The 25,245-nt window shown below is 52.8% G+C and overlaps 8 protein-coding genes and 1 non-coding gene across 9 annotated transcripts; 4 read left to right on the forward strand and 5 right to left on the reverse strand.

Annotated features, from left to right (window-relative positions):
- The first annotated feature begins 332 nt into the window (after nt 1-332).
- B0H65DRAFT_243026 (cytochrome P450) lies at nt 333-2,365 on the forward strand. Its single transcript, XM_062822349.1, has 2 exons — nt 333-764; nt 822-2,365. Exons 1-2 carry the CDS (start codon nt 538-540, stop codon nt 2,242-2,244), a joined length of 1,650 nt encoding a protein of 549 aa, XP_062680980.1. The 5' UTR covers nt 333-537; the 3' UTR covers nt 2,245-2,365.
- A 1,567-nt stretch (nt 2,366-3,932) lies between these two features.
- On the forward strand, nt 3,933-5,462 carry B0H65DRAFT_429321 (uncharacterized protein; the record flags this gene model as incomplete). The annotated part of the gene is made up of 1 exon (XM_062824816.1): nt 3,933-5,462. One exon carries the CDS (start codon nt 3,933-3,935, stop codon nt 5,460-5,462), a length of 1,530 nt encoding a protein of 509 aa, XP_062680981.1.
- A 127-nt stretch (nt 5,463-5,589) lies between these two features.
- B0H65DRAFT_243066 (D-ala D-ala ligase C-terminus-domain-containing protein) lies at nt 5,590-6,887 on the reverse strand. Its single transcript, XM_062822350.1, has one exon. It carries the CDS (start codon nt 6,743-6,745, stop codon nt 5,687-5,689), a length of 1,059 nt encoding a protein of 352 aa, XP_062680982.1. The 5' UTR covers nt 6,746-6,887; the 3' UTR covers nt 5,590-5,686.
- A 563-nt stretch (nt 6,888-7,450) lies between these two features.
- On the reverse strand, nt 7,451-9,233 carry B0H65DRAFT_243079 (UbiA prenyltransferase family-domain-containing protein). The gene has a single exon (XM_062822351.1). The coding sequence runs from the start codon at nt 9,037-9,039 to the stop codon at nt 7,927-7,929; it is 1,113 nt and encodes a 370-aa protein (XP_062680983.1). The 5' UTR covers nt 9,040-9,233; the 3' UTR covers nt 7,451-7,926.
- Nucleotides 9,234-11,867: 2,634 nt separating this feature from the next.
- B0H65DRAFT_550359 (uncharacterized protein) lies at nt 11,868-12,895 on the forward strand (the record flags this gene model as incomplete). Its single annotated transcript, XM_062829728.1, has 4 exons — nt 11,868-12,024; nt 12,331-12,345; nt 12,430-12,481; nt 12,604-12,895. The coding sequence occupies 4 exons, from the start codon at nt 11,868-11,870 to the stop codon at nt 12,893-12,895; spliced, it is 516 nt and encodes a 171-aa protein (XP_062680984.1).
- Nucleotides 12,896-13,372: 477 nt separating this feature from the next.
- B0H65DRAFT_577112 (uncharacterized protein) lies at nt 13,373-14,491 on the reverse strand (the record flags this gene model as incomplete). Its single annotated transcript, XM_062830680.1, has 1 exon — nt 13,373-14,491. One exon carries the CDS (start codon nt 14,489-14,491, stop codon nt 13,631-13,633), a length of 861 nt encoding a protein of 286 aa, XP_062680985.1. The 3' UTR covers nt 13,373-13,630.
- A 1,804-nt stretch (nt 14,492-16,295) lies between these two features.
- B0H65DRAFT_243149 (uncharacterized protein) lies at nt 16,296-17,347 on the reverse strand. The gene is made up of 2 exons (XM_062822352.1): nt 17,040-17,347; nt 16,296-16,832 (listed from the first exon to the last, which is right to left on the reverse strand). Exons 1-2 carry the CDS (start codon nt 17,209-17,211, stop codon nt 16,303-16,305), a joined length of 702 nt encoding a protein of 233 aa, XP_062680986.1. The 5' UTR covers nt 17,212-17,347; the 3' UTR covers nt 16,296-16,302.
- A 598-nt stretch (nt 17,348-17,945) lies between these two features.
- B0H65DRAFT_510135 (uncharacterized protein) lies at nt 17,946-21,623 on the reverse strand (the record flags this gene model as incomplete). The annotated part of the gene is given in 9 exon segments (XM_062828370.1): nt 17,946-18,020; nt 18,641-18,908; nt 19,047-19,430; nt 19,447-19,523; nt 19,909-21,273; nt 21,283-21,294; nt 21,307-21,336; nt 21,346-21,381; nt 21,441-21,623. Coding segments are annotated over 9 exon segments (2,430 nt in total).
- A 1,663-nt stretch (nt 21,624-23,286) lies between these two features.
- On the forward strand, nt 23,287-23,371 carry B0H65DRAFT_t306. The gene has a single exon. It is a non-coding gene; the product is annotated as a tRNA-Ala (tRNA).
- The last annotated feature ends 1,874 nt before the right edge of the window (nt 23,372-25,245 follow it).

A 25,245-nucleotide genomic window follows, 5' to 3' on the forward strand; every position in this document is an offset into this window, starting at 1 on the left:
GAACACTAACAGAAATTGGTACAAGTGTCCCCAGCTACTGTTAGTGTCTTTCACCACTGCATAAAGTCCTGCCGTATTCGCGTCGCGGTGCATCCTCCATATCATTGGCATGGCGCCCGGCTCCCCGGCTGATCTCCAACGTCTTCCGAACTTCAAGGTGCCGGATCCGGGTCCGAAAAGGACTGACAAAGCGCAGGACTTTGCGAGTTCCTGTACCAAGTACCATCACACAGCCACACCAGTTGTTATTGTCCTTTTCATCTCATGTCGCTTTGTCCCTGGCTATCGACATGATTGGCTTTTTTTGTGGCTTGGCCAGGGCAACGCCTCCCCAAACTGCTAACAAGCTATCACTAACAACAACAATCGCAACAAGGTTTGCTTGTTGTTATTGTGCACCGAAACCTTAAGAATAATCTACGATGCTTACACAATGATGGCAACGGCCAATGCACTTGTGCCAAGGGGGGCACTCACCAGCAACTCTTCTTCTCTCCTTCAATCGAGGATTACCTTACGAAGACACTCGCCGGCATCATGAGCTTAGGAAATAGCATCGTACAGCGTGCTCTCATCACCTATCATGATCTGAGCATGGCGACCAAGGCGGCGCTCGCCATTTCGATCGCCCTCGTCCTGTACAGATTCTTATTCCGACATGAGTCCACCAGACGCAAGGAGTTGCCAGCTTGGGGACCCATTGAAATGGGGCTTGTCATGTACTTGCTGGATGGAGCACATAACAGCATGGTCTATCGGATCTAGTATGTCAACCTTGTGCGCGATATTGATCATATCCGCTAACATGCATTACCTACCAGCTCTACAATCCGTCGATACGGTGGCTCGTTCTACGGCATCTCATCGGCAAATCAGACTCTCATTGGGTATGAAGACGTCGATCGCCTGTTTTCGTCTCAGATGAACCACGCCCTCAGCATCGAGTGGCATGGATATGGCCTCTTCCTCCGTTTCTTCGGGTTTCCCGACACACCAGCTTTGAGGAAGAAGGTCGAAAGCACGTTCAAACCTTGGCACTCTCCAATCGAAAGGGTCTTCAACAACGATGCCGGTGCCACTGCAGCCTTTGAGAGGGGTAATCTTCCCAAGATGGTGTCCGAATTCGTCAGTTTCAGCCAGGAGAAGGAGAAGATGAAGAGATGGGAACTCCGTGCCGATACCAAGGTTATCAAACAAGGTGAAGCGGTCGAGGCCAATTTCTCAGCTCTGATCATGGACTTTGGTGCTTGCTTCACCATCCCACCCATCTTCGGCCACGACCTGCTGGATCGCAACCCGCACCTCCTGGAAGACATCTGGAAGTTCGACCATGTTGTTCCGCTGCTGTTCATCAACATGCCGAAGTGGGTTCCGTTCAAGGTCATGAAGGAGGGACTAAAAGCTCGGAAGCGGCTGCTTGACGGAGTTGAGGCTTTCTCACGCCGCGTCACCCAGTTTCAGCGAGGAGAGAAAGTTGACGACGCCGCTGAGATGTCAGATGTCAGTGATGTTGTGCTGGAGCGCAATACTGCTCTGAAACGGAATGAGTGGTCTTACAAAGAGCGTGCCGCCTCCGAGTTGCTCGTCCTTTTTGCCAGCAATACCAACACTCAACCAGTCCTCTTCTGGCTCGTTTTGTACATCTACTCCACGTCGGGGCTGGTAGACACACTCCGCAAGGAGGTTGCGCCCTTCGTCACTCTTTCCAACTCGCACAACAAAAAAGAAATCACGGCGATAGACACTTCCGGCATGTCCCGCGAATGCCAGCTCCTCAAGTCCATCATCCTCGAAACCCTCCGCCTCGCATTCGGTGCCGTTTCCACTCGCTTCGTCAAACGCCCCATCACCGTCCAAGACGGCAACCACACACACCAGCTCCATCCAGGCACCTTCCTATCCGTCGCTCACTCCTTCTCCCAGCGGGACCCATCCTTGTACCCCGACCCAGACAAGTTCGTCCCCGATCGCTTCCTCGAGACGGATCCCTCGTCCGGTAAACTGGTCGCCAAGTACGGAAAGCTGAGGCCGTGGGGCGCTGGGGCGAGCATGTGCAGAGGAAGGCTGTTTGCGGAGAAGGAGCTGATGGCTATCGGCGCGGCGCTGGTGATGCTGTGGGATATCAGTCCCGCTGGTGGTTGTGAGTGGAGGCTGCCGGAGATGGTGGGCGGCCCGGGACCGGTGAAGCCGAAGGAGGATGTTAGGGTTGTGATTCAGCGGAGGGTGTTTGTGTCTTCGGAGTAAACGTAGCGCTAGTGTTCTTAACGGTGCTTTTGGGGTAGAATGGTTCAATCCAGTGTGCTTTCCGCCGTCTTTCTGCCACCTGGTGATTCACCTCATGGTACTTGAGTGCCACCTCTTCCGCCAAAGGGATTATGCCCACAGCAGCGGCTCTTCTGATACCCTGTGAGCTCGGCTGTACGTTCTTTGTCTCCAGCAGCCATATCAATACTGAGATTGGTCGAGATCAGCAATACTGTACTACCTAGGCTGGATGCGGTATCTCTACTTGCGGTGGTAACTTCCTCTGCTGCTCTTTGCGATTCTTCCACTTCATTGCCGAAGAGCCTTCACTTCCCCTCTCTTTCTGTTCCTTCCCTTTTGTACCCCTTTTCTCATGCATTTCAGTTGTACCAGCAAACATTTTGAAGTCTGGGCGAACCAACGGAAGGATGTAGCGAGGTCCCAACCTGGAGTAACCCGACCAATGGGACACAAGCAAGTGCAGTACGCGGAGTGGTGATCGGCAAACGTACTGGGCTGTCGGGATTTTGCAGATCTGGACGCGATTGCCCAGAACGACCTGGCAGTTCCTAAATTGTTGACTGGGAAGTCGTGGTGCAGTTGGTTTCGTCGCGAGGGTAAGTTGAGAACTTGAGGCAGGAGCAATGGATGGTCGTTATCTCGTATCTGCGACAGCTGCAGCGGCTCCAAGAGATGAAGTGGAAGGAACTTTGGAAATGACGGCACATGACCCTCAAGGTTCGCACTTCAGCCATTGTCGCATCCTTAGACAACGAACCGACAACTTCACCTCAAATGCTTCCGGTCGCCAACGTCAAAGTAGCCGAGCCCAGAAAAGAACTTTGCATACGTCTAATACCCAAGCCACCCGGGGAGGTCCACCGCAAATTAGAATCTAGGGGTTCAGGTACAGATGTCACCTTGGCCTATAAGGCTGTATCAAACGTCTAACGGCGCACTCGCCTCTTCATTAGGTTTCCTTGGCACCACCTTGGCCGTCCATCGCGGCTGACATGGCCAATCATCCGGTTTGTCCACCAACACCCTCTGCGAACCCGGGTAGCGTCTTGGACCTACGCCTCGGCGGGCGCGAATGGAGGCATGTGAGACCCAGGGATGAAAAAGTTCGGGGTAAAGTTTTGTTGAAATGTGAAGGGAGGGAAAGTGATGGGCTGTGTGGCCACACAAGGAGCGTCATTGGCAATTGCGTCTGCTTGATCAATGACCAGCATCGACTCGCAAATCAAATACCCACGGAATTGGCCTACCAGCTTCGGTTAAACAGAGAAAGAACTGCGGGACCGCATCTGTCAACGGTTGGGATGACCCTAGGTTGTGGCTTGCATTCGACATATCTTCCATCAACCTTCCATTCCAGTCGTCGACTTATACCCCACGGTCATCCCGGTCTTTGTCTGTCGAACCGTCCAAACTTTCTTCCCTCCCTTCCTTCTTTGTCGTTCAATGTTTGCGCCTTGACGAGATTCCTCCGGTCTAACCTCGGGACGAACCGCTTTCTTGTTGGTGTGGCTTGTCATCCCAACGGTATCACTCTGGTATCACCTGCGTCCCGCACTCAACCCAACCTTCTCTCAACGACCACACGAGATACACTCTCGTCTCACAACCACCAACCCCACTCGATAGATGGTCACAACCGGCGTGGCCGCCTCAACCAAAACTCCAAGATGCTGATCACCATGCCGAGTCAGCGCAAGCTGTTCACCATCATCCTCGCCATCTGCGCATTCAGTCTCGTCCTGCTGATCGCCCACTGGCCCGCCACCTTCGACAACCTACCCGTCCCTCACGCGCCCAAGCCCTCCCACGGCGGCAAGGTACCCGATCGCGAGCCTGAGAAGCCCAAACCGAAATACAAGTCGCCGCCGAAATACACCCCGCCTCCGATCAAGGACAACTTCCCCCTCTTGTCGTCAGAGGGCAAGAACACCCCGCCCCCGATCCCTTCATGGAACGTCCCCCCGAAGGACCTCTACACGCAATACAACCTGCCGACCCCGCCCCCCTTGCTCATCGGCTTCACGCGCTCCTGGCCCATGCTCCAGCAGACGGTGATCAGCTACCTCACAGCCGGCTGGCCCGCCTCTCAGATCTACGTCGTCGAAAACACAGGCACCCAACAAGCCAACGCGCGCCGGCAGCTAACCCTCCAAAACCCCTTCTACCTCAACCACACAGTCCTGAAAGACATCTTGGGGGTGAACATCATCCAGACGCCCACCCTCCTCAGCTTCGCGCAGCTCCAGAACTTCTACCTCGCTCTGAGCTACGAGCGCCAATGGCCTTACTACTTCTGGTCGCACATGGACGTGCTGGCCTTCTCTTTTGAAGACGGAAACTCAAAAAGCAAAGCAAAGTATAACGAGGAGGGATACAGCTCTCTCTACACCATGGCCCTCAAAACCCTCAAGGACGCGCGCGAAAACGATCCGAGATGGGGAATCCGCTTTTTCGCCTATGATCACCTGGCGCTGGTCAACCCGGTGGCGTACGAGGACGTTGGAGGATGGGATACCTTGATCCCCTACTACATCACCGATTGCGACATGCACTCTCGCTTGACGATGCGCAACTGGTCGATGAAGGACGCGAGGTGGGCGGGCGCCATTTTTGATGTCAGCGTGGCGCTGGATGATCTGAGTGTGTTGTACAGGGTGGATGGGGTGAAGCCGTCTTTCACCGATCCGAATCCGCCGCCGCCTAACTTGAAGAAGGGCGGGATATTCAGGTGGAAGAGGGATGCGGAGGAGGAAGAGATGAAGAGGAACCAGAAGAGGGAAGAGATCGTTGCTGGGTGGTTGGAGGGACGGAGCCCCAGGGGTAGGGCCATTAAGGAGGCTTTGGTGAACAAGAGGGAGGATGAAAAGAAGTCCGAGGAGCAGAAGAGTGAGGAGGAGCACAAGACGGGTGAGTTGGATAAGTGGAGAGCGCTCCAGAAGATTGCCGATGACATGTTCCACTACAAGCATGACGGCAAGCGCGGCCGCAACACGTGGCAGCTAGGTCAGCACGGTGGACAGGGAGAGCCGTTCTACTACAATGCAGCTGGATTAGCTGAGGGCATCGAGCTCATCACCGAGACCGGCAAGGAGGTTTATAGGAAGAAATGGGGACACAGGGACTGCGATTTGATCACGAAGGCCGGACTGAGCTTCGATGATCAGTGGATGGTGGAGAAGGACTGGGGGATGTTTTAAGCACTGGGTATTGTAAAGCAAAGCATAAGGTATAGTGTATTGTGTCATGACTGGGGGGAATCCCCAAAGAAACAGCGTTTAATCGAGTTTGAAGACATGTTCAAAGGAAAAAAAAGTGAGCATGAAGACAGCCAGGGACCGTAGGTTGGCACAAAGCAACTTTCTTTCCCCTATCTACGTGCCGCCCGGGTATCTATCTATCCGCCGCCCTCCATCCATGTGGCTCATCGCGATGCCGCCGCCAGGGCACCCTCGATTACTATTTGATAGAGGTCAGCAGTGCTGATACCCGCGGCGCGCGCCTGCTGCGGCACCATGCTCTCCGGCGTCTGGCCAGGTATCGTGTTGACCTCGAGGAAGTACAGCTGCTTCTGCTCCGGGTTATACCTGTAATCAAAGCGCACTACGCCGCGACAGTCCAGCAAATCGTACAACTGCGCCGACACATCCTTGATGCGATCGCTCACCTCCGTCTCCACCTCGGCAGGCGTCACCTTGCTCGACGACCCGTTGTACTTGGCATTATAGTCAAAGTACTCGCTGTCGCCGTGGGGGATCACCTCAGTAATAGGGAAAACATGCAGCTTGCCCTCCTCCGCATCGCGAATCACGCCGCAGCCGAACTCCCGACCCTCAATGAACGCCTCCACCAACACCTGCCCGTTGCCGTCCTCGCGCATGGCGTCCTCGACCGCCTGGATCACCTGCTCGCGGCTCTTGACCTTGGTGGTGGCCACGCTGCTGCCGCCCGACGCGGGCTTGACGAAGACGGGCAGCTTCTCGAACTCGCGCAGCAGGGCGTCGGCGTCGAAGGACAAGGCGCTGACTTGGTTGGCGTGAAGCAGGCGGGACTTGGCCACCTCCACGATGCCGAAGCTGCGCACTACGGGGTTGCAGTGGCCCTTGTTGGCGGTTAGCGCGGAGGTGTAGAAGCCGCAGCTTGTGTAGGGGAGGCCGAGCATGTCGAAGTAACCCTGTAAAACGCCGTTTTCGCCGGGGTTGCCGTGGATGCTGATGTAGGCTAGGTCGAACTGGATTTTTTGGTTTTGGCCGTTCGACGGGATGCTGACGCTGAAGTCGTTGCGGTCCACTGGGATTTGGGAGTTGTCGTCGGTCAGGTGGTACCAGCCCGCCTTTGGGTCGCGGGGGATGACGATCTTGTAGAGGGCATATTTGGAACGGTCGACGTTGGAGTAGATGGCGTTGCCGGTGCTGATGGATACGTCATACTCGCCGGAGTAGCCGCCTACCACTACGGCGATGTTCTTTCTGGTGTTCGCCATCTTGCTGTAGGTGTCATGTCGTGTCGTCGGGAGGGGAGAATTGGTATAGGATATGGTAGCGCGTCGGCGCGACTCGTGAGAGCATCCACTCTGTCGTCGATCATTCCCGGTATCGGTACTGGGAAGTCACCAAGTTAGCATGCTGGTGGAATGAAGTCCGGGGTTGGGAATGCAAAGATGAGTGGGCAGTGACCAGTTCATCGTGGCTTTGGCTGGATAGTTGTTAGGCTTAGGGGAAATAGTGTTTGACGCCCAAATTCAGTTGACTTATACGACGCCCGAAATGGTAAAATGGAAGGATAAGATGCACTTTCATCTCCGGTCCAGCCATTTTGGTGGTGTTTTTGGTAGTGGGGTATCGCGGGGTACTGTTTGGGGCCTTGGAGTTCTTCGGTTGGTGATTCGAGCGACACGCGTGAGCGGCGTCGCGCCCGTTCGTCATCGGTACACCCTTCAGCAGGTGACTTGTAGAGAAGAGGATGAAAAGGGTTTCATTTGAGGCACATTCCACATGGAACCGTTTTGAGCACTCGAATATGTGATCATTGCAAGGCCTGCATAGAGATTGAGGTCAACGTTGTTGTAGGAGCAAGAATGGAAACCGACGCTGGGCTGGGGGACAGAGGCGACCAATGCACTGCCAAGACTAGGTAGGAGAATGTGCCATCAACTTAGACTATTTTCGGATTCTTCACTACCTCGCCTGAACGTCAAGCTTAAACATCGAACCATCGCCATCAACATCTATCGGCGTTCAATCATCTGCAAGTGAGAGTTTTTGAGTTTTCTCTCCAGCATCATCATTCTTTGCCAGTCTTACACTCTTTGCCCCCTTCCTTTCAATCGGACACACGACTTGCTGCTAGTCGACTTGGTCAGCTATCCCACTATCAGATTTCTTGCACAATCGCGCTGGGTGCTGTTAGTGTCATATCCCATTCACACTTAGACTTCAAGTGGAAAAAGCCGAGAAAATGGGCTGTAGACACTCGAACATACCTTCTTTTATTAACCATCGGAACGCACCAGAAAGGCGTAGGGCAAAGTAGTGATGTCAAAGTCCACTAGAACAGCCCCTTATATACGTTAATGGTTGGGTGGTGTACAAACGTGGTGAGTGTTGAGAGGTCACCTCCTCTTCCCCAAATAGCCTCCATAAAAACCACCCTTGGGTTTGTCTCTTACTGCATCAACGCGTTCACCGCAGGCAACGCATACACAAGCATAAGCCAACGAGACCAGTTCCTCCAACTCGCCTCATCAGCAACCCGATTCCTCTTTGCCAGCAGCCGCCACGCAATATATCCCCCATACACCATGATAGGCACCGCATACCACCCCGGCGTCCTCCAAAACACGGTTCCCACAACCGACCAGACCGGGATTGTCACCGCCAGGTAATAGCGCGTTGCCGTATCGCCGATGAAAAGCGGCAACGTCTTGCGGATCGGCCGCAGCCGGTCACCCTCCTGGTCCTTCATGTCCTGAATGGGGATGGTAGTGGCGATGAGCGTGCCGGTGATGGCCGTCCACGCGTATCCGCTCGGGCTGATGACATCCGCCACCATGTCCGTCTGTGTCTGAGCATGGTACTCTCCCGACCCGAGCGCAATTCGCAGCGACGCGATCTGGAAGACGGCATACGAGATACCAAGCACGACTTCCCGCACAATTGGCTCGTCGCCGCCGCCGAGGTGGTCGTAGACCCAGGCGGCGATGACGACTAGCAATGCTTCGTTCCAGACGCCGAGGGCGTAGCCGAGCGCCATTGTGAGGGGCACCAGGAAGAGGACCAGGCGGCGGCTTTGGTCGGACGTGATCATCCCTGAGGGGATGGGCCGCCATGGCTTGTTGATGCGGTCCTCGGCTACGGAGGTGGGGTCCCGCTGGTTGTCGACGTCGAAGAGGAGGAGGCTGATGAATTGGAACATGGAGCTACCCAGGAGCCGGGATAGGACTTGGTTGAACGTGGGGGGTTCGGGTGCCGTTCTTGCGTCTTTGGCGAGGGAGAGGGCGGCGCCGAAGATGACGCATGGGAGGGAGAAGGTGAAGATGTCGTTTTTGGTAAATGCCCAGACGATAGAGATCACGGCGGATACGTTCCCCTTGAGACTTCCGGCGGGGAGAAGGGGCTGTTGAGTGAGGGATTCGGAGGAACGGGAACCTCTCCCGTCATCATCCGACTTGGGCTTGGGGGTTGAAGTACTTCGGTCCCATGATTCGGTGCCGAACATGGACCAAAGACGTCTTAGAGCCGGAACTGGCTTGTTGTGAAGAGTGGTAGTGGTAGACATGGTTGGCTGCCTCTTGCGGGTTGTCTCTTTAGTCTTCAATCTTGAGGGTATGATGAGGAGCCGCCATGAGTCATGACTGAGGAGAAGGGTTCGACTCACTCTATTTATGCGAAGAGCAAAGAGCTTTCTCTCTCACAAGCTACTCGCCCTTATCTGATTGATAAGCATGAAGGAGGCTGCACTGTCATGGAAGTCTTCAAGCACCAACACCCACCGAGGAACCCCCGTTCTTACTCGTACGACCTCGTCATGCCTTGCACCGCAAAAAATAGTTAACAGCGTCGCTAAATTAAACAGCGTCGCAGCGATAGCAATTGCATCGCGGTGGCGAGCGAGACAGTGCTTTGTTTGATGTCTGGGCTGCTGTCAGGGTGGGGGTAGGAGGTTGATGAAAGGTGTATTGGGAAGTAGGGTGACGGTGGTTAAGCACTTTGATGACGGTGCGAATAGACATCCTGTCAATATATTCGTTCAGGGCACGAATCACTTCCCCTTGTGCTGCGCATTGGATCTCGGGGCAATTGAACCCTGGCAGCCTCAAGTAAACTGCATACGAGGACGGATTCCAGTTGTTTGTACATAACCTGGGTCGATTTCAAATAATTTGTTTGTTTAGTTGAACTCGCAACGGTACGACTCTTCTTTTATTGCGCAGACTGGATTTTATACTTCAAAGACATCCTACCCTGTACGGCCTTCTCCGAGGGATATAGTGGCACGTCCACAATAACATGCAAAGTCCAAATGTCAGAGTCTTGGGTCCTTCCGCGGTACCCGTCATAAAGATATGAGTCTGTTGAACCAGTGTTAATCGGGTCCTTGATGCCTGATTGCGAGCGGTGTATCCTGTACGGGCCTGGGATGTTTGTACAGTTCGATTTGCTTGATACCTGTGGGTCATGAATTGGGACAGCTTCGGACGCCGACATAACCACAGTGCGCATCAGATAATGGCCTGCGAGAAAAGTCCGAGAAAAGGGAAAAGGGAGGGAGGAACAAACGATTAGAGAGCATATATGGTGGGTCGTCACATGAACCAGCCGGGTGGACTCCCTATTGCAGCGATGTATACAAGCCAAATACAATAAACCAAATAACAAAGCAAAGCAACAAAGTAAAGAAAAGTCCCGGGGAAGACGAGTAAAGTTTTCCAGCGTTTGTTTATAAAGCTTTATAAAGATTTTTCTTAAGTTTTTGCTCAATACTAGGGCTAGTTTCGGTGTCAGTTTCGGTCCTCTACCTCAATATTTTCCGAGGATTTCTAACACTCGTACTCGACCCCGGACCACCCTACCGCCCGACGGCTGCCAAGTTATTGGTTTGTAATGTTAATGGTATTTTCGGATATTGGCGTCCATTTCCCCCCTCCTTAAGAACGTGTGAATACCCCGAGGTACGGTATTCTAGCCGAGTCCGGGCTGGAAAAACCGGTTGTTCCGGCTTTGTAAAGATAATAAAGCAAAGCAAATCTCAACGAAGCCAAACAAATATTTCTTTTTTAAGGTAAAGCAAAGCAAATCTTACCCGCCTTTGCTTTGCTTTGCTTTGTATACATCGCTGCCCTATTGTTCTATGTATCTTGGGCGAATTAACGGCAATCATGGTGAATTGAGGAAGAGGCGGAAGAGGGATGGAAAAAGTGCCCACTCGTGAAAATTTGGGTTGTTTGGAGGCACTGTGACAGCTGCGAAGGCAGGCGGAACTGTAACGGTAGGGGACCAAGTCCGATGCTACCTTCTGAACCTGACGTCTAGGGAACCAACGTCGCCATCGCTCTTCCCTTGGTTGTGGTTCCTGTTTCCAGTCCTCAGTCCCCAACTTGAACCTCCCTCATCCTGCGGCCCTGCCTCGTGCCTGCCAATGCCAACACCATGGATCTTGAGTTGCAGGTATGTGTTCGTCGTCAAGTCCAGGCGGCGTTGGCAATCCATTTCCGCGACGGCCACTGATTACTGAATCCAACAGCGAGGTGGGCCGCGGTTACGACACTATCTGGTCTGCACCACTTGAGATACGATTCGATCTTATGGGGGCAGACACACGGACAGAGGTTTCCGACCAATTTTGATAGCACAAAAGGCACCAAAAGTATATCGGGAAGTAATTTCTTCCTTCACCGAGTTTAACTGCGCCATGGTCACTCCTTCTTCCCTGTTTATGAGGCTCCGGGTCTCGCTCCCGTCGGTAAACGTTTGCCACACAATTCCGACCATCTGGCTGTCTAACAACGAAGTGAGACTGTGAGCTAATTCACTAGGTTCCACTTATTCTAAGTTTGCGGCACACAATACCAGCAGCGACGAAGCTTTACATATGACGGAATGGGGGATCCTGGGTAAGGTAATACCGTCTGATCAGTTGCATGTGGTTCCAATGGTTGAGAGCCGCAATGGTGAGACCGGCCTGGACTCCTGAGTCAGGAGTTCTGACCTTCGGGGATATGGCCTACTACCAGGAAGCCTTGCCTGTCTGCCTGAGCACTCAGATTACTTGCGTGCAACCTAGCACACCATGTTTCACTGCCAGAGTCATATGGTCCTCGTTCAACCATTGTCGGCAAGACGCTCGAGTTTATTGGTTCTTAATGTCTAGACCTAATGTAAGAGGCTACCTTTAACCCCGGCATAACGATTCACTGTATTCTACGTCACTGTCCGTTGATCATCAACCCGTATGATCCGGCTTCTACAAAAGGCCCTTCATCATGTCTTCCCAGCGTTGACAACTCAGTCAATCAGATCCTCTTCTCAAACAAGACTTCAACACGCTGCTCCACTCCTAACAGTCTTAGTTCTACCTCGTTTAATCGAAACTTTCTTGCAAACAGAATGCTTATCCAAGCTAGATCACTCTTCGGCCTTATTGGCCTCTTCCTTCTCCAGGTTACATCAGCGCAGACGACGGCTTTTTCAGATGCTTCCTTGAACTATATTGGTGTCGCGCTTGATATTGGCGCCGACGATCAGGGGCATACCACCACTTACTGTGAGCAGACTCGCTTCTTCCCCTCTTCCTTTGGCATTCTCTGTCAAATGGACAAACTGATGGAGGCTGGAAGGCGACAACGAAAATGGCTTGATTGTAGTTGTCTAACGGAAGAGGAGAAACGGAAACCAGGGCAGCCTAAATACCTGGAAGGGAGTGGCGGTAATGGAACGGCCCAGTGAATGGGCAAAGCCGGTGAATGGGCGGCCCAGGGCACGGACTTCCAACACAAACGCTCTCTTCTCAACATGGTCACCCATGCACGAATTCCTGGCAGCCTGGGTAAGGTAACTAACATGATTCCAGATGTGACGAACATCTGTAAGATAGGCAGTACATTCAAGACTTCATCAACCTTTTTTGGATGCTGTGATAGCGATACTTCAAAGCCTTGTTTTGCAACAGCCGTTGTGGACAACACCGTACTCTATGACAATGGTGCAATTGGTACTTCCTGGTATGTTTGGCCCTAAATTGTGCTTCGGTGCCCCCCGATGTCATATCCGCCTTTTCTTCAGAACAGACGTACACTACATATCATTTTTCCGTTCATGGACTAATACATTCATCCTCCCGCAGTGATTCGGCCTTCACCCCTGTGATGGATACCCTCTACGAATCCTATCCCGCCGGAGGAAAGAGCTGGCACGGAGTCGACTGTGTACCAGCAACCATGACGGGGTTGGATTACACCCCAGCAGGCGCTGTGGTATATCGGACCATTGATTCCATGCCCGCGGGAGCTACCTCTACTGGCGGATCTACCCACAAGTCCGGCGCAGGCTCCTCTGTTTCCGAAGCCTTGGCAGCCGGTTATATTTTTGGGCCCCTCGCGGGTCTTGTGGCTCTCGGAGCCTTGGCTATTCTGTGAAGTCAATGAAAGGAAAGGTTGGCAGATCATAAGAAAGCAGTAGGAGGCGAGCTGGAGTTATCGTTTGATGGCAACATGAGCGCTATGGAATATTCCTAGTTCCCTGACTCTGTGAAGGCGTTTTTTTTTGAAAATCTTCAAGAGCTATACCCGCATCATCTCTCTTTGTGAGAGCATAATTGGCAGTCAGTGAAGAGCTATGAGATCGTGAGCAATGATGACGCTCACTTTCCATGTTACAAAAAGAAGAATCCACATGTAGATCAAAATCTAGCGTCCAATACCACAATAACTTGAGCAATATGTTCTTGTTCTTTGATCATGACGATACAATTAACGAGTGTCCAGTCCTCTGTATGTCTGATTTCTTCCTTCCCTCTTCTGGCGAACGAATGGGATCTTGGCCAATCAGAACGCTCGATCCAATCACGGCACCACTTACACGCTGAAAGCGCTAATGGGTCGCTAAAAGTTTAGGGAGCCTGAGCGCTAATTACGACATCACAACCACCAAAGTCCAGGCACCTACTTCCTCTGCAGTCAGGGCATGTGAGGCAAGAACGCCAGTGTTGTTTCACCGCTACCATGATTTCGCCTTTGGAAATTGAAAGCGCTTGGGGAGCTGCGGTTCGTGATTACTCCTTTCCTTATCAGCTGTCCTGGCGATGACAAGACGAGGGCTCACATCTGCGACCCGGGACGTTCTTGTCCCCGTTCGCGACTTCCCTAACCACCCTAACCTCCATCAGAACTGCCTGGAACCCCGTCCTCTCCACCCCCTCCCCTTTCCCTTCCTCTTCCACTTCCAACTCTCCCCCCTGACCGCCTCGGCGTTGGCATCGGCAGGATCATCGGCACCGGCGACACCACCACCCCCTCCGGCCCTAACCTCCCCGGCATCCTCTCACCACTCCTCTGCCCAACCCCATTCCCAGCCCCATCACCACCAACACCCTCCTCCCTCTCCCTCACACGACCAACCTCAAACCCCTTCACCTCCCTATATTCCTTATAATAGCAATACACACTCTCCCACCACTCATCAAACTCCTCATCACTAATAATCCCCTCATCCCTCATCCCCTCCGCCAGCACGATCTTCACAAAGTCCTGCCCGTCTTTGACGATTCCGTCCTCTGCTTCTATACTTTTTCCCGTCAAGAAGTGATGGACCAAGTTATCCCTCACCCAGAACCATAGTTTGTCGTCGAGATGACAGAGAAGGTGGAAACTAGCCTGCCATTGGTCGCGGATTATTTGCGTCGTGACAGCGCCCAGGAACGGGGGCTGGGAGGAGGGGAGGAGGACGTTGAGAGTTGATAGGGGGCGGTCATCGTTAATGGGGCGGTGGACGGCGAAGGATGTGAGCGGTTGCGCGGGCTGGGAGGAGGTCTGGTCAGTTTGTACAGGAATGCACTCGTAGATGATCCATTGGTGGTCGGGGTGGAAGGGGTTGTGGAGGTCGGGGGTGTGGCCGTCCGAAGTGTGGGAGGAGATGCCGAAGTACCAGCGGGATTGTTTGGTGCTGTGAGGGGGACGTTCGGTGAAGGTGAAGAGGGCGCGGTCGCCGGGGTAGAGGAGCTCGGAGGGGTGCATGGCGGACTGGACATGGTAGGTTGATGTTGCTGATGGGGATTTGTTGGGGTTGGTAAGAACTAAAAAGGGGATTTAGTCTAGAGTTTTGATGTTTTGCTGGTTTGTTGCCCAAATAAAGTCTTGGTGTTTGAGCTTTTGGCATGTTGATGACATACTAGGGGGGGGCAGCTTTTATACATCAACCTCGGGACTTTTCGCCCATATTGTTCATTATTCAGATATGATAGCCAGCATGCTACCCTGTTTGTCATATTTGAGAATGAGAAACGTTGAGAGGGTGAATGGTGATCCGAACCGGGTGCCAGATTTCAGTTCAATTTCATCCTCTTTGCGTACGGTAGGAGACGTGAATAGAGGTGTTGAACTGAAGGACTTATTGTGCTTTCACGATGTCGACTATAAGGGTGCGTTGTACTACATGAGAAAGATGCAATGGTGAATGTGATTGCCGGTCCTTGAAAGCCTCAAAGCTCACTTCCAGTGTAACGGAAGTGCGATTTTAAGCCGGAAACATCGGTGCGTACGGAGGTCCGGACCCCATTCCGGCCCCACCCGACCCCGGAGGGGGGCCGAGTTCAAAGCCCGGTCTTGTTCCTGAAGTCCGCGTCGCTGGAATGTCTCGTTCAGAGATGTCGCTATCGTCACCGGCCCAACTGTGCCAAATCCGGGCAAGTGTTGCCACGTCAGAGGTGTGGGGCAATCGGTGTAAGTGCCCCTTGTAGCGGTTCATTTCTTCTTCTTTTCCTCTCTCAACCCCCTGCCCTCGTTTATGTTTCACGCTTCTCTTCTCTTGTGCTGGTGTTCCATATTCTACTAGCTAGTGGTGGATAGCTTGAGCAGATCCGGGTCGATAGAACCCAGGAACTGGTGCGAATAGCACAGTGTAACGAGGTGGCCACGGTGATGAATGCGTGCACCACTCTTGATCGCTACCGTAACCTGCTGATTTTGACCTAGATCAAGACATGAGTAGGACGTAGGTATCTCATGGGATGGTTCTCTGGGGATCGAATCCTTTGACCCTTTAAGCGTGGCTGCGGGGAGACCGCGGCTTTGCTGGTTCTTGGTTGACAAACTTTCGCCGGCGTTCTTCCGGAAGTCTCATTAGTCTTGAGCATTCTTGCCGAATATACACTCGAGCTTCTCCTCATCCTCACACTTCACAAAGCTTACCGTCGATCATGGCAAATGGGCTTTCCCATCTCCAACTTGTTTTTTTGCTTGCCTCGATTTGCCCGGGCTCAGGGACAGCAAGGTGGCGCCTTTATTAGTATTGATGAGTTCCAGTTTCCCAGGCTCCTTGCAAATGGCTCTGTTCCTCTCTATTACGACCTGGATACCTTGCTCGTGAGGTATATAAGCCGAATCTCTGGGCCGAGTAGGAACATCGCCCTCAAATGTGTCGCCAGGAGTGAAACAGAGGTCGCCAATGATCTGTTTCCCGATGTTGATGGCGACGCGTTAACCGGTATGTGGCTATTAAATATATGTTTACCTGAGGTTAGTTAGCTGACACTTCATGTTGTTGAACTATCATCAGTCGCTTCAAAGGATAACCTACCTTCCTACTCTGGAACGGTTCCCTTTCAACTTCCATCGCTTCCGCAAATGCAAGTGGGGACTGGCGGTCCATCCTGTGCCTTTATTCTCAGTGGGTATCATGACGATCCCAAGAATGGAAACGTCGTGAACCTTCAGAGCGATAAATTCCAGATCAGCTTCACCCGCGCGCGAGGCCACTATCTGAAGACATATGGAATTGAAGGAGAGGTACCCAACGGGGATTATCCGATCATAACTGGAACCGGGACCTATGGAGCTCTTCCCACGGCAACTACCAGTACGAGAACTTCGTTGTCTACATTAACCTCGACAACGACAACGGAAGCGATATCCACCAGTAATGAGGCTGGCTCGACAACTTCATGAAGCTTAAACACAACATCGTTGGTGTCAGCCACGACTTCGTCGACGGCACCGGGTTTTTCGTCAACGGCACCGGGTTTTTCGTCAACGGCAACCGCATCTTCTTCGGCACTAACCGCGACATCATCAGCATCAACGGCTTCTACATTGAGCACAACTACCTCCCCTAGTGCTTCAACGTCGGATGCCAATGCAACAGACGGAGGGTTGCCGCAGCCGACGGGGGCCACAGAGGAAACAAGTGCAAGGAAAGGAGGAGGACTCAGCAATGCCGCATCAGCTGGAATAGGCGCCGGCGTTGCCGTGGGAGCTATTGCCCTCTTAGGGCTGGGATTTTTCTTTTGGAGGAAAAGGCGGCAAAATGGCAAGGATTCCGTCGGTAGCAGTTCCACGCCGGAGAATAATCGAAGAGAGGCTGTAGCAGAGTTGCATGGAAAACATATGAGCGAACTCAGCGGCACGGATTATGCCAGGCGCCCGCCGCAGCGCCAGGGGCTAGGTGTACAGAGGGCAGAGTTGGGAGGAGGACAGCAGCAAAGGGTTGAGCTTCCATGACGTTCATCTGAGGCGCGGAAGAGGAAGACTGCATGGGGACCATGTGAAGGAACTCGGCGGGACGCACAATTGTCCGCCACATGAGATAGGGCCAGGTGTGGAGAGGGCCGAGTTGGGGGTAGACGGGGCGCAGCAGAGGTTTGAGCTTCCATCATGGTGGTTTGGTTGAAATGGAAGAATGGAACGAAAACGAGAATGGGAGTGAACATAAAGTTCATGAGCTTATGTGCATGACCCATGTGGGGGACGATATCCAGCGTAGAAGGCTGAACCCGTGATCTGCTTCAAGCCATCAACAAGTTTCGAGATACATTCGTGAACATTCAACTCAAGAATTGATGTTTTCTGGGTCGCTGAAGGAAGAAGACGGAACTTTTCTAATGGTGTGCGCAAGTGACTGCATGTGGGTCCAAAAAAGAACAAGCGATGAAGGAGTTGTCGGGCGTTCAAGGCCATCACAATTGATTGGTCCCCAAAAAGTTGGGGTTCTGGAGAAGAATCGAGGTCTAAGTCAGAGAACTGTCATTATACCCCACCCCGGTCGTCGCCCACCACAAAAGGTGCGGTAGTGTTGCGTCTGCGGGAAAGAAAACCCCGCTTCGGGGCCGTGTGGCGCCGAGCAGGCCCGGAGTGGGGCCGGTCGCCGTAAGTGAATGTCCCGGATCGCGCTTCGTCTTAGAAGCTCAGATAAAGGAATAAGAGAAATCGAGCAGACCTTGCAGATACCGCATATTTTATACAACGTTCTCGAACCCATATGGGATCCGTGTTTGTGTCGATAGCGTCGCCACTGTGAAAGCAATAAAACGTAGAGGTTATGTAGGTGAGACGGCCGGCCGGCTCGCATGCAAAGTCGGCATGAAGGGGCAATACCTACATACCTCTTACATACTACAACCATAAGCGCGTAGTCAAGGCTGTACTGGACGATCGTGTGATTTCGATGATGACTGAATAGTTGTGGTATGGTTTGTTATAGTTCATGGTTGGAATTTCTGTTGTCCCACACGCGAGCAAACGAAAGGTGAAAATGATCTGATGTCACTACCTGAACAGAAAACGTGTAGTGCTGGAGTTACACAGGGGCATGTTGGCCTCGTTGTGGAGCATTTTGACTACATTTTCTGTAGCGGGTCTGCCCGCACTGACCGTCGCCGTAGCACGTTTCCACGGAGCCCCGCGTGTCGTTTCCCCTCCTCTTTTTCCCAACGACAACAGAAATAACATTCAGTGCGACTCGCCTCATTTCAATTGCGTGACAATTCACGCCATTGCATCGCCGCGCCGTACAAACGCCTGGAAATGCAGTGATCACGCTACGCCATCGTCAGGAGACAGGCAAACACACTCGGTTGGTTCCTCCCCCTCCGATCGGCTTTCTTCCAAACAAAAAGGGTATGTTGTTGCTCGCTAATTTTTGAAACGAATGCCAGTTACAAGCCAGAAAACGCCCTCGACACGCTGTCCTCCGTGACCTCCAGATGATTACCCTCGACGTCTCGTCCGAACCACCTAAAATACCTGACCTCATGTGTACGGTGACGACACCAAACTCGCTACCGCACCCAACGGTCTCGTGTACGACGTGGGCTTCACCAAGTACTTCTTCAAGAAACAGTTCCCATAATCCTTCTCCATAGACAGCGGCAAATCCCCGTCGAAAGACACCCCGACGCACGTATCGTTCTTCGTTATTCGGTTCGTCTGTGCACACGAATGGAGACAGTCCTCGAACGAATAAGCTATTAAACCGGCGACGTCGATCCCACTTCCCCAGAAGTCCTGATTGCAGCTCACGCCGAACCCCCAGCTCAGCGAATCCAACGTTATAATCTGGCGGCCACTGGAGGCGACGGCTGCGCAGTCGAACGCGAGAACGCCCTCGGTCGGGACCGTGATAATGGAGGCTGTTGTGGTGGAGGGGGCTGTCGTCGTGCTCGAGGGAAGCGTCGTACTTGTCAGTTGATCAAATACTGTTGTAGAGGCGGAAATCGATGGCCTTGACGCGGAGCTGGTTCTCGACAGTCAGCTACAGTCGGAGAAAATACTTGGCGACTCGAATAGCCCGGCCTACCTCTTCGCGTTCTTGACCGCTATCGATCCACCCACACCACCTCCGACGGCCGCGATCACCATCACAGCCAGAAGCGCCACTGTCAAGAAAAACGTGGACCTCCGTAGGCCGCATATCCTCCTCTTTGGGGTGGCCTTTTCCAGGCCCGGCGAAGATGCGCCTGATCGTGGGAGGAAGTGTCCACGTTGTTCCTGATCTTGCTGCCCGGAGGAATACGGTTGCACCAGGGGGCTGTATTGCGGATAAGTTGATGTCGCTATTGTCGAGGCCGGCTCCTTGGGTACCCGTTGCCCAGGAAGAACAGCTTCTGGCGCATCTCTGCTGTTCACTACGTGTAGGCCATCGTCCCACTGAGTGCGGCTCATGATCCCGGTTGCAGTTGTACTGGCAAAAAGCCGACGATTGGTCACGGGAGGCAATCGTGCTTCCGAGACAGTGAAGAGTATCGACAGAAAAGGAGAAGGAAAAGACGAAGGCCTGATCGAAAACCAACGCCCATGATACGGCTTATTCTCCTGCCTGGGGCTTGGCAGTGGTGACACTGCAGGTCCTGTTTTTACGGCTGGCTGTCGAGCTGAGTTCCTGGAGTCCGATGTGTCCAATCAGCACCGCGCCACCGCCTTCAAGTCGGAACGTAGGATATAAAAAGAGATCGCCGCAACGGATTTGGATGCTCAGGGGCACTCTACGCCTTGTCAACGATCCAGTCTATCTGTAGGGCTGACCCACCCGAAGCAGGGTTCGGTCCGTCATTGTTGCCGCTCCCCTTCATTCCAGTGCGGCTCGCTATCCAGAACAACAACCTGTGGTCGTATAAATCTTCCATTGCTGTCTTCTGCTAACCGCCAGGTATCTATGCTACACAATCCTCACGCTCATAGTCCTTCAGAATTCGCCAAGCCATCGCTGTCGTAAAACCCCGGCTACCGATATCAGCACCCGTTCTTCCTGCCCTGCAGAAGTAACCCGCCGGCCATCCTCCATCTTCCTCTTGAAGGACAAGCAGCTCGTCCATCTCCCATTTTAGGAGGTCTCTGTCGATGCCAAATACCTGACAAGCGCGCACCCGCATCGTCAAAGCCAACGGGTTAGCAGGCTTCCCCAATGACTGCACCAGCGAGCGATAGATATGCCTGTTGAGCGTCTGACACACATTGGCGTTCTTGGTCGGGTTCTGTTCGGCCTTTGCCCTGAGCTCGGCGTAGAACAAGCTGACGAAGTAAAGGAAGCTTTCAGTCGTCGTGTAATGGCGTGTGCCGTTCATCACTGCATTGTTGACCAGGCAGTTGACAACAAAGTTCCGTGTGGCAGCAAGGCGGGGATCTGTGTCCAGATCCAGATCATCGCCTCCATACTTCAGGAAGAACCGAAGCATGTTCACGCTGACAATGGCACAGATGCGTGGCCTGTCATATGTGAAATACACCTGCATGATCCCATCGGCGTTCACGTTGGAGGCCATAGCATCCAGAACAAGCTTGGGATCGGCAACTCGGTGCAGGTGCTCTTGCGGAAGGGTCATGTAGGCGATCGAGGTGGTGTCGGCGTTGGCTGGGAATGTCTCGGTGGTCCCAACTGGCTTCTCGGTGAAGTAGTTCCACAGGCCGTCCTGAAGAGGGCGTGACTTCTTGCCGTCTCTGGCCTTGTCGTTGAGAACAACAGCTGAGTCGGTTGAGCTGGCCACGGAGGCATTGTCATCTGGAGATGAGCATCGTGATGTTCCCTTCCAGCGCGTTCCGTCCGGCCACAAAAGGTAAATGATATCTTCCATATCAGTCAATCCCCATATCAACAATTGGGCAAAGTTGTCCTTGAAAATCACCCCCTTCTCGGAGTAGATTGAATCCAGCTTTCCGCTCTCGGAGTGCAAGAAGGCTTCTGCAAGTGCTATGGGGTCTCCCAGGACCACGTTCCTGAGGAATCGATATATCCTTCCTTCCTTGGTCCTCTCGTTCTCCGTTACAACCTCACCCCGGATGCCAAAAGATCTAGCAGCGACGATGTTTTCGGTACGGTCGTCAAGGAAGATGGTACGGCTAGGATCGCATCCAGTCTCGTTGATGACGTACTGGTAGAAGCAGAGGTCCGGTTTGCGCATACCGGCGGCGGCGGAGGTGAAGACGCGAGTGAATGCTTCCCATGGGAACGGCAACGTCCGTATGTACTCGAAGTGTTCCTTGGAAATGTTTGACATGGCATACACCTTCAGCCCAGGCTTCGCAGCAAGCTTTTCCACCAGCTCGGCCCACTGCTCGTTCACTCGCAAGGAGCAGGCTGCTGCATCAATGGCCTGCCGTACCAGCGACGCCTCGATGTTGAGCTCCTCACCCATGATCTACTCGACGTTGGTTAGTCTCGAGGCACGAAGGCTGTGGAAGCGAGGAACCTGCTTACCTTGTAGGCCTCCTCTGCAGGTAGGAGACCGCGGTCGAGGTCGTACCAAGTGGTTGAGTTCATCATCTCTCTCATAGCACCTTTTGGGAGCGCGGCAAGGGATGCAACGTTCTTTGGCTCATCCCAGTCGAAGAGCACATCTCCGAGGTCGAAAATGATGGTGTCATATGTTGTAGTAGCCATTGTTGGTGTTTGAGGGTTCGCTGTCCTTGGGGCATGAGGAATCAAGGTATCCAGTGCAGGAGGCATGGCTGGTTTGCTCTTTATACTTCATGGCATCTCCAACATCTTCCCCTCCAGCAAATCTTGCTGTGCGCTTAATGATAGCCCATGGCATGGCATCACCACGGACCCGCCATATCACTGCATCCGTCGGGCCCGACTTACTAACCCTTGGTGATGTTGCTCGTTCGTCAACCATCCACATTATCATGTCTTGACCGGGGACTACTGAGGCCGCACAGACGATCACAGCCCTTGGTGGCATTGCCTAGCTACATCTTCAAAGTTGAAGTTCATGATGAGATAAGGTAGCGGGGCCGCAGTAGCGCGGCGTCTTGCAGGGAGCTTACCAGGGGGAGCTTACCAAATTGAGCCCCCTAGGAAGGCGAAGTCGCCAAGAAGGACAAATTCAACGGTTGTGCTCTCGCCTTATGGCTAACGGTCACTTACTAACGGCCAATGGCGCTTACTAGCGGACCGCTCGTTGATGATGGTCGTTGGCGGTGTCAAGGCTCGGAGTTTTTGTCGTTGTCCAAACTTACTCCACGGTGCACAAAGACCCCTGGATGGCCAACTGCAGGTCATTGTTAGCGATTGCTAGCGTCCATTCCGCTGGGAAGGACGCCAATCAGGTGCGCGGCGCAGCCCAGGCACGCCATCGATTGCATTTGATAACTCGATGATAACTCCATGCAGGGCCTATCGTTTACTTTGATGTCACATTTCAATTTCATGAGCACTGGGCGCTATGTTGGGGGCTTTCAATTGAGGTCGGTCCGCTCCGCTGTATGAGTGATGGCTTGAGTCCTTGACTGGTTGTCCCGGTCCGTCTCGTCAGATTTACTTCCTGCTTGTGGTGACAAGTTTGTGCTACCAGAGTCTGGCCCTACGGACTACTCAAGCGCGGGAAGCCGCTGCGTTCTAAGCCGCTGCGTTCTACCATTATGTGAGCACTAACAGCTGGCCTCACTGGATGAGTGAGCTACCTTGCAGCATACTGCACAGTGAGCACACAGCCTCTGGAGATCACCCTCACTGGCCTCACAAGGAAGAGATATCCTGATATCCTGATGTCGTGGATCAGTTCACACGAGGAAGCTGTGGGATTGGGACCCTCTAGCCCCGTCGTAGAAATCACATGCCGACATCAGAGAAGGACAGCCAGTCGCCCATTCGGGCTTCAAAAGGTCGCAACGGTCGCGATACCTCCAACGTCTGGACATTGGAGCGCAAGAAGTGACAACTCCCGTCGTTATCTTGAAGTCGTTTATACATGCCCATTAAGGTTTAGCGGCAATAGCGGGAACAACCGCCTGCCACATCCCGGTCGAACGGCATCGGGCGGGCTCCTATATGACGGGACGAGTGACGACACACCATAGCACGCACTCTCTCAGTGCATGATAAGATAGTTTAGGGGTACCGCTTTTTCTCACTCGAAGTTGTGGTTTCACTCAAACAGGTATAAGGCCGGGACTATCTGACGCAACACAAAATCTTGCCCTCGCCATCCTAGGTCCTCCACACTCACACATGCCCAATGTGTGCAACGAACCTAAGTCCCTCCGAACTATCACCAGAGCAGCCTCTTAAGGGGTACCTCAGCCTTTGTTGAACATCAATCGGGCGTGTGGCTCAGTTGGTAGAGCGTTCGCTTAGCATGTTTCCGAGCATGCGAAAGGTCCTGGGTTCGATTCCCAGCTCGTCCAAAGTTCAACACTCTTTTTTTTCTTTTTTCTGTTCCTGACTCGCGTCACAATTGCTTTCTTTTTGCGTTTTATCGGACACATATTGTGTTCCAAATGAACTTTCTATAGATCATTTTGCATCGGAAACGGTTATGGGAGAAAACTTAAGGAGTGAGTGACTAACAATTTGCAGATACAATCCACGCGAAAATGAAGATGTAAGCCAAATGATAACAATCAACGACGCTGAAGTGTTGTACCTACCTAATTACTATACACCAATAAAGCGAAGCTTGTCGATATGTTTTGTTTCTAGCGCTGCAGCAGCCCACTTCGAAAATCCTTCATAGTTCCTCTTCGCTTTCTCAAAAAGATCCCGCCTCATCATATCCAAGCACCTCCTTTGATGCACCTCCAGCTCGGGCGGCTCCTTCGCCTCGTTCTCGTTCATATGACCAAAGAAACCTTTCGTGAATTCCCATTCCCTCTCCAGATACCGTTTCATCGACATCCTCGTGCCATAAACTTCCATCGCTCTGACAGAATCAGCATCCATCAACGCCACCGCCTTCAGTGCCTTCCTCAAGAGGTCATCCACGTTCTCCGGATTACACAGCTCTTGTGCCATGGGATGGCACACTGCGTTTCTCACGTCCGTGGCTTGTACGAGAGCGTCGTGTAACTCACTTGGCCAGATTCCTGGGGAGACCAGATGGGGATAATCCAGCAGACGCTTGATGATGGCGCCAGAAGGCTTGGTGGTATTCATCTTTTCGCCGTCTGGATTGTTTAGGTAGTCGCCCATTTTCTCCTTCGTCCATTGGATAAGAGAGGGGCCGTCAGGAAAGCCGATGCTGTTTTGAAAACCCCAGAGAGATTGGAATCTGTATTCCACGAGGCCGGGGAAGTGAATTTTGCAAAAGTCGAAGAATGACTGTTGGGCGAGAGACAGAGCGCGCTTAAGGTACTTAAGGCTCTGTTCAGCGGGGAGTAGCATGTTGAAAATTGGAGATTCGGCCGGGAAGAAGATATCCTTGCGTAGGGGGTAGTTGAGGTTGTATCTGTCCGGGAGACTGGTTAATGTAGGAGCGGTTGTCCATGACTGAGAGCTTATTGACGATGCCAAGGTTGTCTTTGAGTCCGGTGATCCGAAAAGGGACGTGTTTGGGGTGACCGGCCAAATGCTGGCGCCGCCATCGGATTCATCTTCGGAGTCCAGGTAACTGGCTGCGGTGATGTAACTATCCCTTGTTGTGGTTGTGCTAGTGCTAGAAGATCTAGGCCGTCTCGAGAGGATATCGCCAGATTGCAGACCGCCAATGCTCGGGATCTCAGGTTCGGGCACCTTCCTGTTGTCAACAAATATAGGCTCGGTCGGTTCCCAATGACTTGAGTTAGAGTTGTAATCCTGCAGGATAGAATAGATGTTCTCTGGAGTGTTGGTATGGGCAACGTAGACGTCCAGGCTGCCATTCTGAAAGGGAGGTGGTGAAATGCTTTGGTTTGCTTGCAAGCATCCAGGAGGGAAAATGTTCGTCGTCGAAAGCTGGGCCGAGGACCGGGCTATCAAGAGATCGACTATAGTCACCATCCCCAACGAAGGAGGGTGCTTGGGACGCTACATATGTCTTTGATGATGCCTGAGAGACCTGGGACTCAGAACACGAGTTCTGAGTTGAAGGATGGCTGCCGAGTTTGATGGTGTCGAGATCTTGGATTTTCGACTTGTGTTTGGTCTTGAGCCAAGCGAACTTCTTCCGAAGGGATTGCTTCCAATTGATACTGTGATGCGTCATGCTTGAGATAGCGACAGAAGGTGTGTTAAGGAATGGGCGGATGCAAAAAAGGGGACGGGAGGACGAGTACGGTTCGGAGTGGTGTGACTACGGACCGTA

Source organism: Neurospora tetraspora, assembly GCF_033439725.1.
Source record: "Neurospora tetraspora strain CBS 560.94 chromosome Unknown B0H65scaffold_5, whole genome shotgun sequence".
Lineage (NCBI taxonomy): Eukaryota > Fungi > Ascomycota > Sordariomycetes > Sordariales > Sordariaceae > Neurospora > Neurospora tetraspora.